General features: G+C 38.0%; 1 protein-coding gene across 1 annotated transcript; it reads right to left on the bottom strand.

Annotated features, from left to right (window-relative positions):
• Positions 1-961: 961 nt before the first annotated feature.
• Positions 962-8,547, bottom strand: LOC140321737 (keratin, type II cytoskeletal cochleal-like). The gene is made up of 11 exons (XM_072398528.1): positions 8,140-8,547; positions 7,631-7,839; positions 6,895-6,955; positions 6,577-6,616; positions 6,493-6,535; positions 4,848-4,863; positions 3,738-3,899; positions 2,777-2,902; positions 2,265-2,485; positions 1,802-1,830; positions 962-1,337 (listed from the first exon to the last, which is right to left on the bottom strand). Exons 1-11 carry the CDS (start codon positions 8,545-8,547, stop codon positions 1,174-1,176), a joined length of 1,479 nt encoding a protein of 492 aa, XP_072254629.1. The 3' UTR covers positions 962-1,173.
• Between the last annotated feature and the right edge of the window lie 4,567 nt (positions 8,548-13,114).

Genomic DNA, 13,114 nt, shown 5'->3' on the forward strand with positions numbered 1-13,114 from the left:
TTAACCACCCATTTCTACCACTGTTCCAGCCTGTACATCCCTTTCTATCTGTGTGAGTAGGTAATGGTCTATATCTTCTTTAGCACTGGGGGCTTCAGCAGACTCCAATAATTATCCAATAATTAATCCCCATATGCAACTTCACCAATATTTTCCAAACATCATCACATTTCTTCGTTCGCATTTACTTTCATGTCACTTCCCGCATACAGAGAGACACCACCTCCTTTTGAGTTTTATTTCACTGAAAAGAGAATATAGCCAGGAATGCTAACAGCCCAGTCAAGGAAAGAACAGAGCCAGGATTTAGTGATAACAATTACGTCAAAGTACTCTTCATTCAATAAGGCTTACGTCTCCCCTATTTTTCTTGCCAGACTTCTAGCATTGGTGAAAAGACTTTTTAATCCATCGCTGCTTTTACCAGCAGTGTTTGCTAAATACTTTTGTTTTTCATTACAATTAGTACTGAACACTCTAATGTTTGTGTGTAAGCATTCCACCCTCCACTGGTGACCCCCTGTCTGCCCTATCTGACCATATTTCACTATCACACCCTGCTCTGTCCTAGTTTAAATATTCCTCCAACTTTCCTATAAATTTTTCCCCTAACTCAGTAGACCCCCTTCCATTAAAGTACAAACCATCTCTGGGATATAAGTTGTACCCCAAACCCTTCCCTATTACATTAGGACTTAAGCCATATATTTAGGTGTCTAAGCTTCCATTTCCTTTCCTGTGTTGCACATGGCACAGGGAATATTCCAGGGAATATAACCTTGGAGGTCCTTCCCTTCAACCTGCAGCCTAGTACTGTACACTGATTTTATGTCAGTTAATGTCATGTTAACTCTGTGCTTTGGATGTGTAAGTTTAGGAATGTATAATAAAAAGATTACTGGTAAAAAGCATTTTTGATATGAAATCAAATGAAAAAGCAGTTTATTTGTGATAATATAGACAAGCAGTGATATTTGTTAAATAATTGCACACTAGTTATACAGAATCTCTGCAAGCTTTATAGGGCAAATCCAATCATAATTAATACAGATATTTTAAGAGAAAAGAATATAATTAAAGGAAGGTTCTGCATGCAAAATAAAAATACATAATTATGTATTGGAATTCTTGGAAAAAATGCTTTTGGCATCTGTAATTGTTGGCTTTAACATGTTAGCAATGGTGCCCATGGCTAGGGTGGTGCTTTGATTTGGAAACATTGCTGACAGAGCTGAATCCTCCTTTGTGGTGGTGATGATGGTGGGAATCCTGATGATGATGTACACTATGGTGACCTCTTGAATGATGCTTTCCTCCAGTACTGGAATGCAGAACAGCTGAAAGGAAATTAAATTATACATGAATGTAGAGAAAATAATTTACCATGAATTCAGTTGCTATTTCACAGAATTGCAACTAAAAGTGGTTCCAAGACTGCTGATATGAATGTTAAATTACATAATACTTTATTCCTCTACAGAGACCATGACAGATAATTAGAGTTAGTCTACACCACACTTTCTACAAAATGGGATGGTGTTTTCTCTGCTAGCTATACTCCCCAATTTTGAGTTTTCTTAATATTCATACATTTTTTATGACAATAGTCATACTGCTTGCTTTTATTGCAACATTGCTATTGGAATGCTAGTTGAATCCCTCTACACTGAAGCCTCAAAAACTAAAAATGAATGAGATAATAAACCAGCAACAGGATTATATTTAGCGAAACTGAAAGCATGAAATATTCATTTAATTTGGAGTTTGCTATTAACCTAATCAATAACACATAGTTACTTACATATGTTCACACAATTTTCACCTGCCAACCTGTAAAGAAAGGAGAGATTAAGTGAGTAGTGGGAGAAAAAAGTTTTGAATAGATTTGTTGTCTTAATGGAAATTTTAAATAGTTGTAGTGTGAGATGTAATACACTGCTGCTTCTGAAAGTCAGTTTCTAGAGATTAGGAGTTACATCCGGTGATGTTACCACTGTGCTGCTATTTATTGTTCTTGCTGGGTGCTTCGGCATAAGAATGCAAAAACTTTGCGTCTACCAACACAGACTGCCTCCACAGACAGAGCAACTCAGTATTGGGGAAAGATCAGCTACAATAAATCTACAGGCATTGTTAGTGACTAATCCTCTGGCTAAGCCCTCCTTTACCAAAACTGGATCATGTTTAAAGAAACATATAAAGTTTTCCTAATTGATGCTAGCAGCCTTTTTTTTTTTTTTGGTTTCTGATCCAGTCCTACTTACCTGTGTTCTTCTCCTTCCAGCATCCTCTTATAAGCAGCAATCTCTATATCCAGAGCCAGTTTGACATTCATCAGTTCCTGGTATTCTTTCAGTTGGCGAGCCATGTCTTGTTTAGTCTTCTGTAGGGCTTCTTCTAGCTCAGCCAGCTTATGTTTGGCATCTCTGACAGCGGCTTCGCCTTTTGCCTCGGCCTCATTAATGGCAGTTTCCAATGCTGCTCTCTAAAAATATCATAAATATATTTTATTTATAATTGAGGTTAAAGACACTGCTCCACTGAAACAACAGTGGTAATGTAGGTCCCACATTAGTGACTGTGGGTTCTCAATGATTGACAATTATATTTAGATGAGCGGGCATATCCAACAGAAATTTTTGGCTGTCTTGTTTAGCAGATTAGGTATTTTGCATATAGGTTTCCCTCTCAGTTTCATAAAGTGAAGAAAAAACAATTCAAAGGTTATGTATAGCCTTTCTGCTATGATTCACATATTATGTTTAGCCTTTTTTACCTGAGATTTTACACACTCAATTTCCCCTTTTAGCCTCTGAATTGTCTGGTTTAACTCAGCGATCTCATTTCTGCTGTTCTGTAGATTGCTACCATTCCTTCCAGCTGCCAGGCGAAGTTCATCAAACTATGGTATAATGACAGAAAATAAATTGCATGGATGCATCAAAAAGATGTACATGAATGCTACCATCTCTGTTCGAAAACCAGAACATCAATAAAAACCATGGGCATGTCTCTGAGAAGAACATTCCATCTTTAGTTATATACTGTCTGGAATGGGTGGAATAGGGTTCTACACCTGATTTTCCCACATTTCATAGTCTTTGGTTACACTGTTCAAAGAGATTGTTTTTCAGTGGTTGCAAATCTGTATGTGATATATTATCAATGATTTAGCTTTATAGAATGTGGAAAATTTAATGACAAAGCCTTTAAAAACTAGGAAAGGTATTTTACAGTAGTAAGAATATTATTATCATTATTTATTTGTATTTATAAAGCCTAAACATAGTATGCAGTACTGTACAATAAATAGGGGTTGCAGATGACAAACTTGTATAATAAACACAAACAATAAAACAGGATGGGGGACAGAAGGATCCTGCCTATTATTTTATAATACAAGAGGTGGGGGAGAGTATTACACAATAGGAGGGGGTTATGGAATAGCGGCTAATTAGTCATGGGTTGAGATGTAGATGAAAGCGTGTAGAAAAATTTGAAATGGTGGATTTTTAATGTGTAGTATATTAGAGAAAGCCTAACAGGATGAGAAATGACGTTCCAGAAAGTGGAGGAAACTCAAGAGAAGATTTGGAGTTTTGCATGGAACAAGGGTGTGATTGAAGAAGTTTTTAGTAGGGCACTGAAGGAACGGAGAGAGCTGCTGGGGCTTAATTGAAAACATTAATACTTACAAGGCACATGTTATTCTTAATGACACAATAGGTTGGGCTTACCCTTGATTGGTACATGGCTTCAGCCTCAGCTCTGCTTCTGTTGGCGATTTCTTCATATTGAGCTCTGACCTCAGCAATGATACAATCCAGGTCCAGGTTTCGGCTGTTGTCCATGGACACAACCACTGAAGTATCTGAGATCTGCGCCTGGAGCTGAGCAATCTCCTGTAAAATCACACAAATTAATATTTAATTTATTTGTGTAGAGGACATTTAAGGAAAAATGTATAGCCATGTTCTTGGTTCTATTTAAAGGTTTATTTTGTGTCTCAAAAAAAAAAAAAAATTGTAAACAATAATAAACCATCTTTTTTCGATCTATCTTAAGTGATAGTTTATTTGTTTGGTTTATGTTCCTATATATCATAAGTTTTACAATTTAGTGTTGCGTGCCTTCCAACAAATGTAATATTTACTGAATGTTTAAACCTATTATCAAATATATTAAATATTTGAATATAAAAATGATAAAAAAATGTAAATCATTTCATGCTAAGTAAGGCATCACAATATTTTATCCCATTTTTAACTTTTAAAGCACTTCTGAAATGAGCTTAGATCAGTTTTATACCTGTTAATATGTCAATAGGTGATTGCAGATGATTTATTTAAATGTCTTACCAATATATCCTGTGGGGACCCTGTGGTCTCTTGACATTATCTATAAAATTTAGGGCTAAGTTTGATATATTCTTCTCTAGGGTGAGAAACTTACATATTGACTATAAGAACATTTATTTACCCAGGGGTACAGGCATTTCACATTTTTTGTGGCCCAAAAACCACAGAAAGAATTTTACAGACCTTCATTTATAGTAACAGGGTTGATCCCTCCAGAGCAAGATGAACCACCAAATCCATGACCAAGTGTACCAATACCAAATCCAGATTTATGTCCGCTTTTACCTTGATGAATACTTCCTACTGATATCTTGTGTCCTTTGGAACCCACATTATGTAGACTTGTACTGGTAAAGCAGTGCCGGCTCTTGTGTCCAGAGGAGGTCATGATGGATTGATGGGGCATGATGAATCTTCTCACGAAGCTGGCCTATGGAGGATGTTAAAGTTGCTTGATGGCTAGGGAGATTGTGTTCCCTTGTGTCCTACCTTGGCTCTATTTATACTTGAAGTGGGTGTTTCTAATTATGTCACTAGACATTATAGTTTAGTTTGGAAGCATAATTATGATATGATTTAGAACAATAAAACATTAGCACACATATTAACATTTATAATCAAAGCTAAATGTATTTACTGGTGGCTTCCATCACTGAACATCACTGATATTAAAATACCTTTGTTATTAAAATACAATAAAATATTACCAAACATTTTTATTAAAAATCATTTTAGTATGTGTTACATTTTAAAGTGTATCAAAGATTTATTCACACCGAACTATTTTATAAATCATGGTTTTCATCAATATATTGGTGGATATATGCTTTGGAGAGTGGTTCTTAAACTTTTTATTCATACTTCATACTAAATGCAAAAAAGTCATATAAAGATATAGAGCAATATATGGATAATAAAAATTGACATACAAACAAAAAAACATTTTGGCTTCCTTTTAAGCACACTTTCAAATGTATTCTGATTTTTAAATCAGAACATTTAAAAGCTAACAAATTAAAGTGGACCTAAACGCAGACTTTTACCACACATAAAAGGTAGACAACTCTTTCCTATAAGGTAAAGATTACCTTCTTTTTATGTTGAGGTGAAACCTTTTAAAAAAAAAAAGAAAAAAGCCCATCCCCCTTCTGTCTTGATTAGGGATAAGCGAGAGAGATTTGTAAGTTTGAACTCACGGCAAATCGGGCCGTTTTCGCTTACTGAACATTTAAGCGAGAACGGCCTTGTAATTCGCCATGAGGTCCTGTTCTTGTCGAACAAACGAGGGAAAATGCAGGGGGCACGAACGGCCACTATTTCTGGCGGGAATGGTGCGACTGGGAGTGAATCATTTGCTCCCAGGATGCACAGCAAGGCCCAACAGCTCAATCAGGAGGGATCTCAGCACAGGCATATATACAGGGAAGGAGGGAGGGGTTAGTCACTACATCTTCTGTTCTGTCTGACAGGGACATGTCAGGAGCCTTCTGTATATCTTGAAATATACAGATTGGGCAGTTTTTAAAGCTACCTCTTGCTATCTAGAAAAAAATTCTGAAACATTTCTGTCCTATTCTCAAAAAAAAAAAAAAAACCAGATATTTCATTCTAATAGCACTTGCTATCTATCATGAATCCAGTCAATTTCTTTCAATTTTCTGTATTTCTCTAAAAAAATGAAGATATTTTATTCTGATCCCACTGCCTCCTCCTGATGCTGTTACTGCTGCTGCCTGCCCAATACCAAGCTCTAGATGCCAGCTACTAATGCTGTCCTTGCTCCGTCCCAGGGCCCACCGCCTCCTCCTCATGCTGTTACTGGTGCTGCCTGCCCAGTACCCAACTCTAGATGACAGTAACTAATGATGTCCATGGTCCGTCTCAGGGCCCAATGCCTCCCCCTCCTGCTGTGATTGCTGCCGCCTGCCCAATACCCAGTTCTAGATGCCAGTTACCAATGCCGTTCACACTCCGTCTCAGGGCCCACCGCCTCCCCTAAAAAAAGAGAAGAATTAATGATTGCCAGTGACAAGCTTTGAATGAAGCTTTGGATTACATTGTTATGTAACTATTATAGTACTGCTATTCTGCACTTTTGGAATTCTGATCATCAGGAAACAAAACATGTTCCCACTTATATAAATATGACACGGAATTAGACCCCTGTGTTTGTTTATCTGCTTGCCAATAATTGTAGTACATTTTTTTTACAATGTGCAAAGGATTTGAATTTTTTTAGCAAATAAAATTGAACTATCCTTCTTGGATCAATCTTTAGTAAATAGTTTTTTTGGTTGGTTTATGTTCTATGCATATGTCCTTCTGAACTGCCAATAAAGACTTTAGATTGTAAGGGGGAAACAGAGCAAACTGAAGCCACTAATCATAAAAAACAACTTTTTAACTACTTTATTATCGGTGCCTTGTGGTAATCTAGGCACATATGCTAGCATTAAAAATTATCACTGTTGACCTCTAAGCATCCAAATCTAATTTTTAATAGGCAGTGATGATATTTTATTAGACTAACACTTACTCTCTTTAGTGCTGCAAACTCATTCTCTGCTGCTGTACGTCTGTTTGCTTCTTCTTCATATCTGGGTAGAAAAGGAAAACATCAACATTTTTTATATGTTAAATCAATTTAGAATAAACAATTACTAGCTTAAATACTAGCTGCAGTTTTAAATAGCTGATTGTTAAAAAAAAAGGTAGACAGCTGTCTTAGTTTTATTGATTGGTCTCACTTCCACCCACCTACACCCTTTATTTGGACAGTAAAGAAGCAGCACACCAATGGGCTCATGTCACTGCCACACAACACACCTGATGGCTTGTGAAGTAATATTATATGCAGATCTGAAATACTGTGTGCTAATAAAGTCTTACGGGATATGAGCAAGTAACTTAAGACTAAGAATTGCACTGTGAATGTCCATAAATAAGAAGAGTTGTAATTGTATTTCTCTTCTTTTCTTCTTCTAAAATGTTTATAAATGTAGTGAAAGGCGGATTTGAGCTATCATGTTTTAGGAGAACTTAAAAAAAATACAATCATTCCTATCAGAATCCACTGCATGAAGTTGCACCACAGTAATAGATGTCAACATCAGGTAGAGACACTCAAACTGAACCATTATTGTATATTTTGGTACTAAGAAAACTTAGGGTAGTGAAAAGAGGCATCCCTTGTGTAATTACACGGACGGGGTCAAAAGAGACTTCCAGTGTTCCTGAAAACCTCTTTAAGGAATCTAAAATATCAGGTATACCTTCTCCTTAATTCATCAACTGTTCCCTCCATGCCGTTTCTTTCTGCATCCAGACGAGCTCTCTCACTTTGCACACTCTCCAGCTGTCTCCTGAGATTGCTGATGAAGGTCTCAAACAAAGGTTCAATCTGACACCTGGCTGTATTCTGGTCTTGCAAAACAGCCCACTTGGTCTCCAGCATCTTGTTCTGTTGTTCAAGGAATCTCACCTGAAACAAAAGAGTATATTACATATCTACATAACAGCATTTTCATGAGCAAAGATCATTCTCAGATACCCTACATTCAATATACGCAGAAAGTAGCTATATGCAGAATTCTTAAGAATCTAAAATGACATACAATACAATTTATTCATGAAGTTGAACTTTAAACTGCAAATTGTTCTACCTATAGTGTATAAAACAATCTATAAATATTTTTCATTAAAAAAGAACAATGAAAGTTAAATGTGGCTATATTTATTTAGCTACATCGTACTCTGGGAGCTCAAAAATGAAAGACCTCACCTTATCGATGAATGAGGCAAACTTATTGTTGAGTCCTTTGATCTGGTTCTTCTCCTCTGTCCTTACTCTTTGAATACTTGGATCTATTTCCAGATTAAGAGGGGCCAGCAGACCTTCATTTATAGTAACAGGGTTGATCCCTCCAGAGCAAGATGAACCACCGAATCCATGACCAAGTGTACCAATACCAAATCCAGATTTATGTCCGCTTTTAACTTGATGAATACTTCCAACTGATATCTTGTGTCCTTTGGAACCTACATTATGAAGACTTGAACTGGTAAAACAGTGCCGGCTCTTGTGTCCAAGTTCATTATGTTTAGAAGAGTGTGATAAGAAGCTTTGTGAGCTGCAATGTTTAGGTAAAGCAACAGAGCAAGAACTGCTCTTGTGTCCAGAGGAGGTCATAATGGATTGATGGGGCATGATGAATCTTCCCACGAAGCTGATCTATGGAGGAAGTTAAAGTTGCTTGATGGCTAGGGAGATTGTGTTCCCTTGTGTCCTACCTTGGCTGTTTTTATACTTGAAGTGGGTGTTTCTAATTATGTCACTAGACATTATAGTTTGGTTTGGAAGCATAATTATGTCATGTTTTAGAACAATAAAACACTAGCACACACATTAACATTAATAATCAAAGCTAAATGTATTTACTGGTGGCTTCCATCACTGAACATCACTGATATTAAAATACCTTTGTTATTATAGCACAATAAAATATTACCAAACATTGTTATTAAAAATTATTTTAGTATGTATTACTTTTAATAGTGTATCAAAGATTTATTCACACTGAATACTGTTTTATAAATCATGTTTTTCATTAATATATGGGTGGATACCTGCTTTGGAGAGTGGTTCTTAAACTTTTTAATCATACTTTGACCTAAAAGCAAAAAGTCATATAAAGATGTAGCAATGTAGTCATTTCACTGCCTATTTATGCAATAATGTATTCCATGACAATTACTGCAGTGTGTGTTTTGCCATGTTCCAAGATGGCTGCTATGCCCTCGGCACTTTGGGATGAGGTCATCAGTCCTGACCTAGCCTGGGGCAGGGATTCTTGGGTAAGCCCTTGAGAAGGACATGCTCTGGAGAGTGAGAGACTCAGATCCTGTTGCATGCAAAGAGAAAGTAAAACTTCAGACTGTAACTTATGGCACAATCCTCTCACTGAGACATACTGAAAAGACTTTAACATGTTTACACTGCTGTTGATTGAAGATTGCAAAGTTTGATGTTACACTGGATTTCATATGTTGTTACTATTCAATACGGAGACTTTTTCTGCTAATACAGTGTGGATTATTGTCTATGAGTATACTATTCTCAACTGGGACTGCATCTGTTACTCACAAGACACAATTGAGTGGAGGCACTGCGCTTATGAGAGATTTCATCCTGTTTCCACAAATAAAGTAGAGTCTCTGCTCCTGTTCATCTGCATAGGTTGCACAACAACACATCAGTAGCATGCAGACTGGGTTAGAATAGCGCTACATTTGGAGGCACTGCTGAGATTATCTCGGATCAGGACAGTATTGTGTTACCATGCCACTGTTATCTACAGAAGCTGTATGGCAGTGGGCCCAGGAGGAGGGATTGTCATATAAAAGGAACTTTGCTGTATCTTGTCTACCTATATCTGTGAGCACCTACAGACTACAGGAGGCACTAAAAGCTAATGAAACTCTGCAGCATGCATTTCTTGTGGATAAAATAGAGGATGATGATGGATATGAGCTTTATACCCAATACCTATGTCTCAGTGAGGTGGATCTAAATCCAGGTAAAGGGCCCTTTTGTGTCTTCCCCAAAGGGTCTGAAGATGTCGGCGAGGAGAAAGTCACCAGTCCTGCCTGTAAAGTGTGAACCATTGAATTTGCGTGTTTCTACAGAAGACGCTGATACAGTGTCTGATACAGTCACTAAGCAGGAGACCAATCTTGAGCATTTGTTGTTAAAGATCACTGAAGTTATATCTCAAAATCTATATGTTGATTGTCATCGCAAGTTAAAGACTTTTTCAGGAGTGCTACCTGTTCCTGCTGGTGAGGAGAGCTTTGAGGCATGGAAAGATTATGCACAACAAGTAATGGAGGAATGGACCTGATCGGAGGAAAAGAAAAAACAACGCATTATAGAAAGCCTCCGAACGCCAGCATCTACTATTGTTAGAGCGTACAAGGACACTAATGGGAGGACCACTGCTCAGGATTATATTATTCTTCTGACAGATGCTTATGGACTGTACCATAATCCTGATCAAATGCTTGCTGACTTTAAACAGACAAAGCACAAAGAGGGAGAAGATGTTTCTGTATTTGTGAGACGGCTAGAGGTCTAGGTTCTAGAGAGGTTCTAGGGAGATTGCTAACTGTAAAAGGTGATCTACCCTGCAGATGTTGACAAATTAAGGACTGTTCAAATAATAAAGGGACTGTTACCCCATCACCCTTTGTTACCAGTCCTCAAAATTATTTTGAGAGAGAAAGACTTTACTTTCACTGAAATTATGACAGAGGTAAAGAAACAAGAGGCTGATTACCGTTTCACTACTCCAACTAGGAGTAAAACTAAAGTGACTTCTCTGGATGAGCAGGAGAGTGAAACAATTGCTAAGTCCAAAGAGCCTAGTAAACCCCTGCAGTCTACAGCTCCATCTATTGACAGGAAAGTGTCTAGCAATAAGCCTCTTTTACCATATAAGTGTTTCCGCTGTGGACAGGAAGGCCATATTGTTTGTCAGTGTTCATTGCCTGTTGACAGACTTGAAGTACACAGTAAAGTTGAGTGGAAAAAAACAGAGAAAGCAGCAAAGATCAAAGTTCATTAAATTATGGGTAGGCCGCAGATGCACATTCAAACTATTTGTTAATAATGTACCCACAACTGCTCTATTTGACAGTGGGTCTCAGTTGACAATCATATACCGGTCTTTCTACCAACAACACTTAAGCCATCTTCCTTTGCAATGTTTGAACAATATGCCTGTTTATGGTCTGGGAGAAAATCCTGTTTTATGGATGGTTGTCTAAAAGTGGAACTTCGCATTGCCGGTGTGGTCGCTGATGAGGATCCACCACTCAAGGTAATCACTTATGTGAGCCCCCCACCTGGGGGTAATGAGTCAGCACCTATGATTGTGGGCTCCAATGTTGAAGCTGTTTAGGCTGCTTTTATAATTTTTCTTCAGCCACAGCAAGGGATTCCAATGCCAATTCCAATACCTGTAGCTCCAGAATTGCAGGATATATGTCAAACTTTTGCTCCTGATATTCCTGGAGGAATTATAGGGAATCCCTGTCGTTCAATAGAGCTTGCACCAAGGGAAACCAACAGGTTTATGTACAAATCTTACCAGGGGCAAATGGAAGCTTTTTCCTGCTAGAGACTGATCCCAAAATGGCTGCAAAGAACGGCTGGGGGATAATACCTGAAAGGAAAGACTATTGTTTTAAATGTCCTAGAATGGATGTTGTTACTGTCCGGAATATTACTACATACCCAGTCATAATACCAGCGTGGCAGTACCTGGCCTGTTGTTATTTAGTTGAAACCATTACTTCCTACCCTGCCAAAGTTAAAAATCAGGAAACTAATTTAGACTTTCACCTGGAGGATGCTGACAGTTCTCCGGAGCACAAGCAAATATTCAGTGAGCAGCTAATGGAGTACAGTGATGTTTTCTCTACCTATGAATTGGATGTGGGATGTGCTAAAAGCATTCAACACACTATTCGCATGACAGATAGCACCACTTTTAGAGAAAGATCCAGACGGATACCTCCTAGAGATTTGGATGATGTTTGAGAGTGTTTGAAAAAAATGAAAGATCAAAACATCATTGTTGAGTCTAAAAGTCCTTATGAATCTCCAATAGTGGTGGTCAGAAAGAAAAATGGTGGGGTGAGAATATGTGTTGATTACAGAACTCTGAATCGACATACTGTTCCAGATCAATACACTGTTACTCGCATAGATGAAGCCCTTGATGCTTTGCAAGGAAGCAAATGGTTCACAGTAATGGACTTTTGGTTCTGGATACTTTCAAGTGGCTATGAGTGAGGAAGAACAAGAAAAGACTGCTTTTATATGCCTGTTGGGGTTTTTCCAGTTTGCTTGTATACCCCTGGGAATGAATGGCGCTCCTGCAACCTTTCAACATTTGATGGATCAAACATTGGGAGACCTTTGTCCCACTCAATGTATTGTCTACTTGGATGATAAATTTGTGTTTAGCTCAACCCTGAAAGAACACGACCAGAGACTGTTTAAAGTATTTGATTGTTAGAGAGCAGAAGGCCTGAAGCTCTCCCTAGATAAATGAAAGTTTGTTCGCATTTCAGTAAACTTTGTAGGTCACATTTTATCTGCACAAGGGATAGCAAATGATCCTGCTAAATTCAGGGCAGTGGTGACCTGGCCTCGTCCCCCAAATCTGACTGAATTGAAATCCTTTCTGGGGTTTTGTGGCTACTACCGCCGCTTTATTGGAGGTTATTCCAAGATAGCACGCCTTCTTAATGACCTATTGAAAGACTCCTCTGTTTCTGTTAAATCTGGCAAAACTCCTTTCAATGACAAGTGGACCACCTCATGTGAAGAATCTTTTTTTACAGCTCAAGAAAAGGCTTACAGAAGCACCCGTGTTGGCTTATGCAGACCCACAAGTACCATATGTATTACACGTTGATGCCAGTTATGATGGGTTAGGAGGAGTTCTTCATCAGGAGTATCCAATAGGACTGAGGCCTGTTGCAAACATCAGCCGAAGTCTTAGCCCAGCAGAAAAGAATTATCCTTTACACAAACTGGAATTTCTTGCTTTTAAATGGGACATTGTGGACAAGCTGCATGATTACCTATACGGTGTTCAGTTTCAGGTGAGGACTGATAATAATCCCCTTACTTATGTTTTGACTACAGCAAAGTTGGATGCCACTGGTCACAGGTCACATTGCCTTTT

This window comes from Pyxicephalus adspersus, chromosome 1 (genome assembly GCF_032062135.1).
Source record: "Pyxicephalus adspersus chromosome 1, UCB_Pads_2.0, whole genome shotgun sequence".
Taxonomy (NCBI): domain Eukaryota; kingdom Metazoa; phylum Chordata; class Amphibia; order Anura; family Pyxicephalidae; genus Pyxicephalus; species Pyxicephalus adspersus.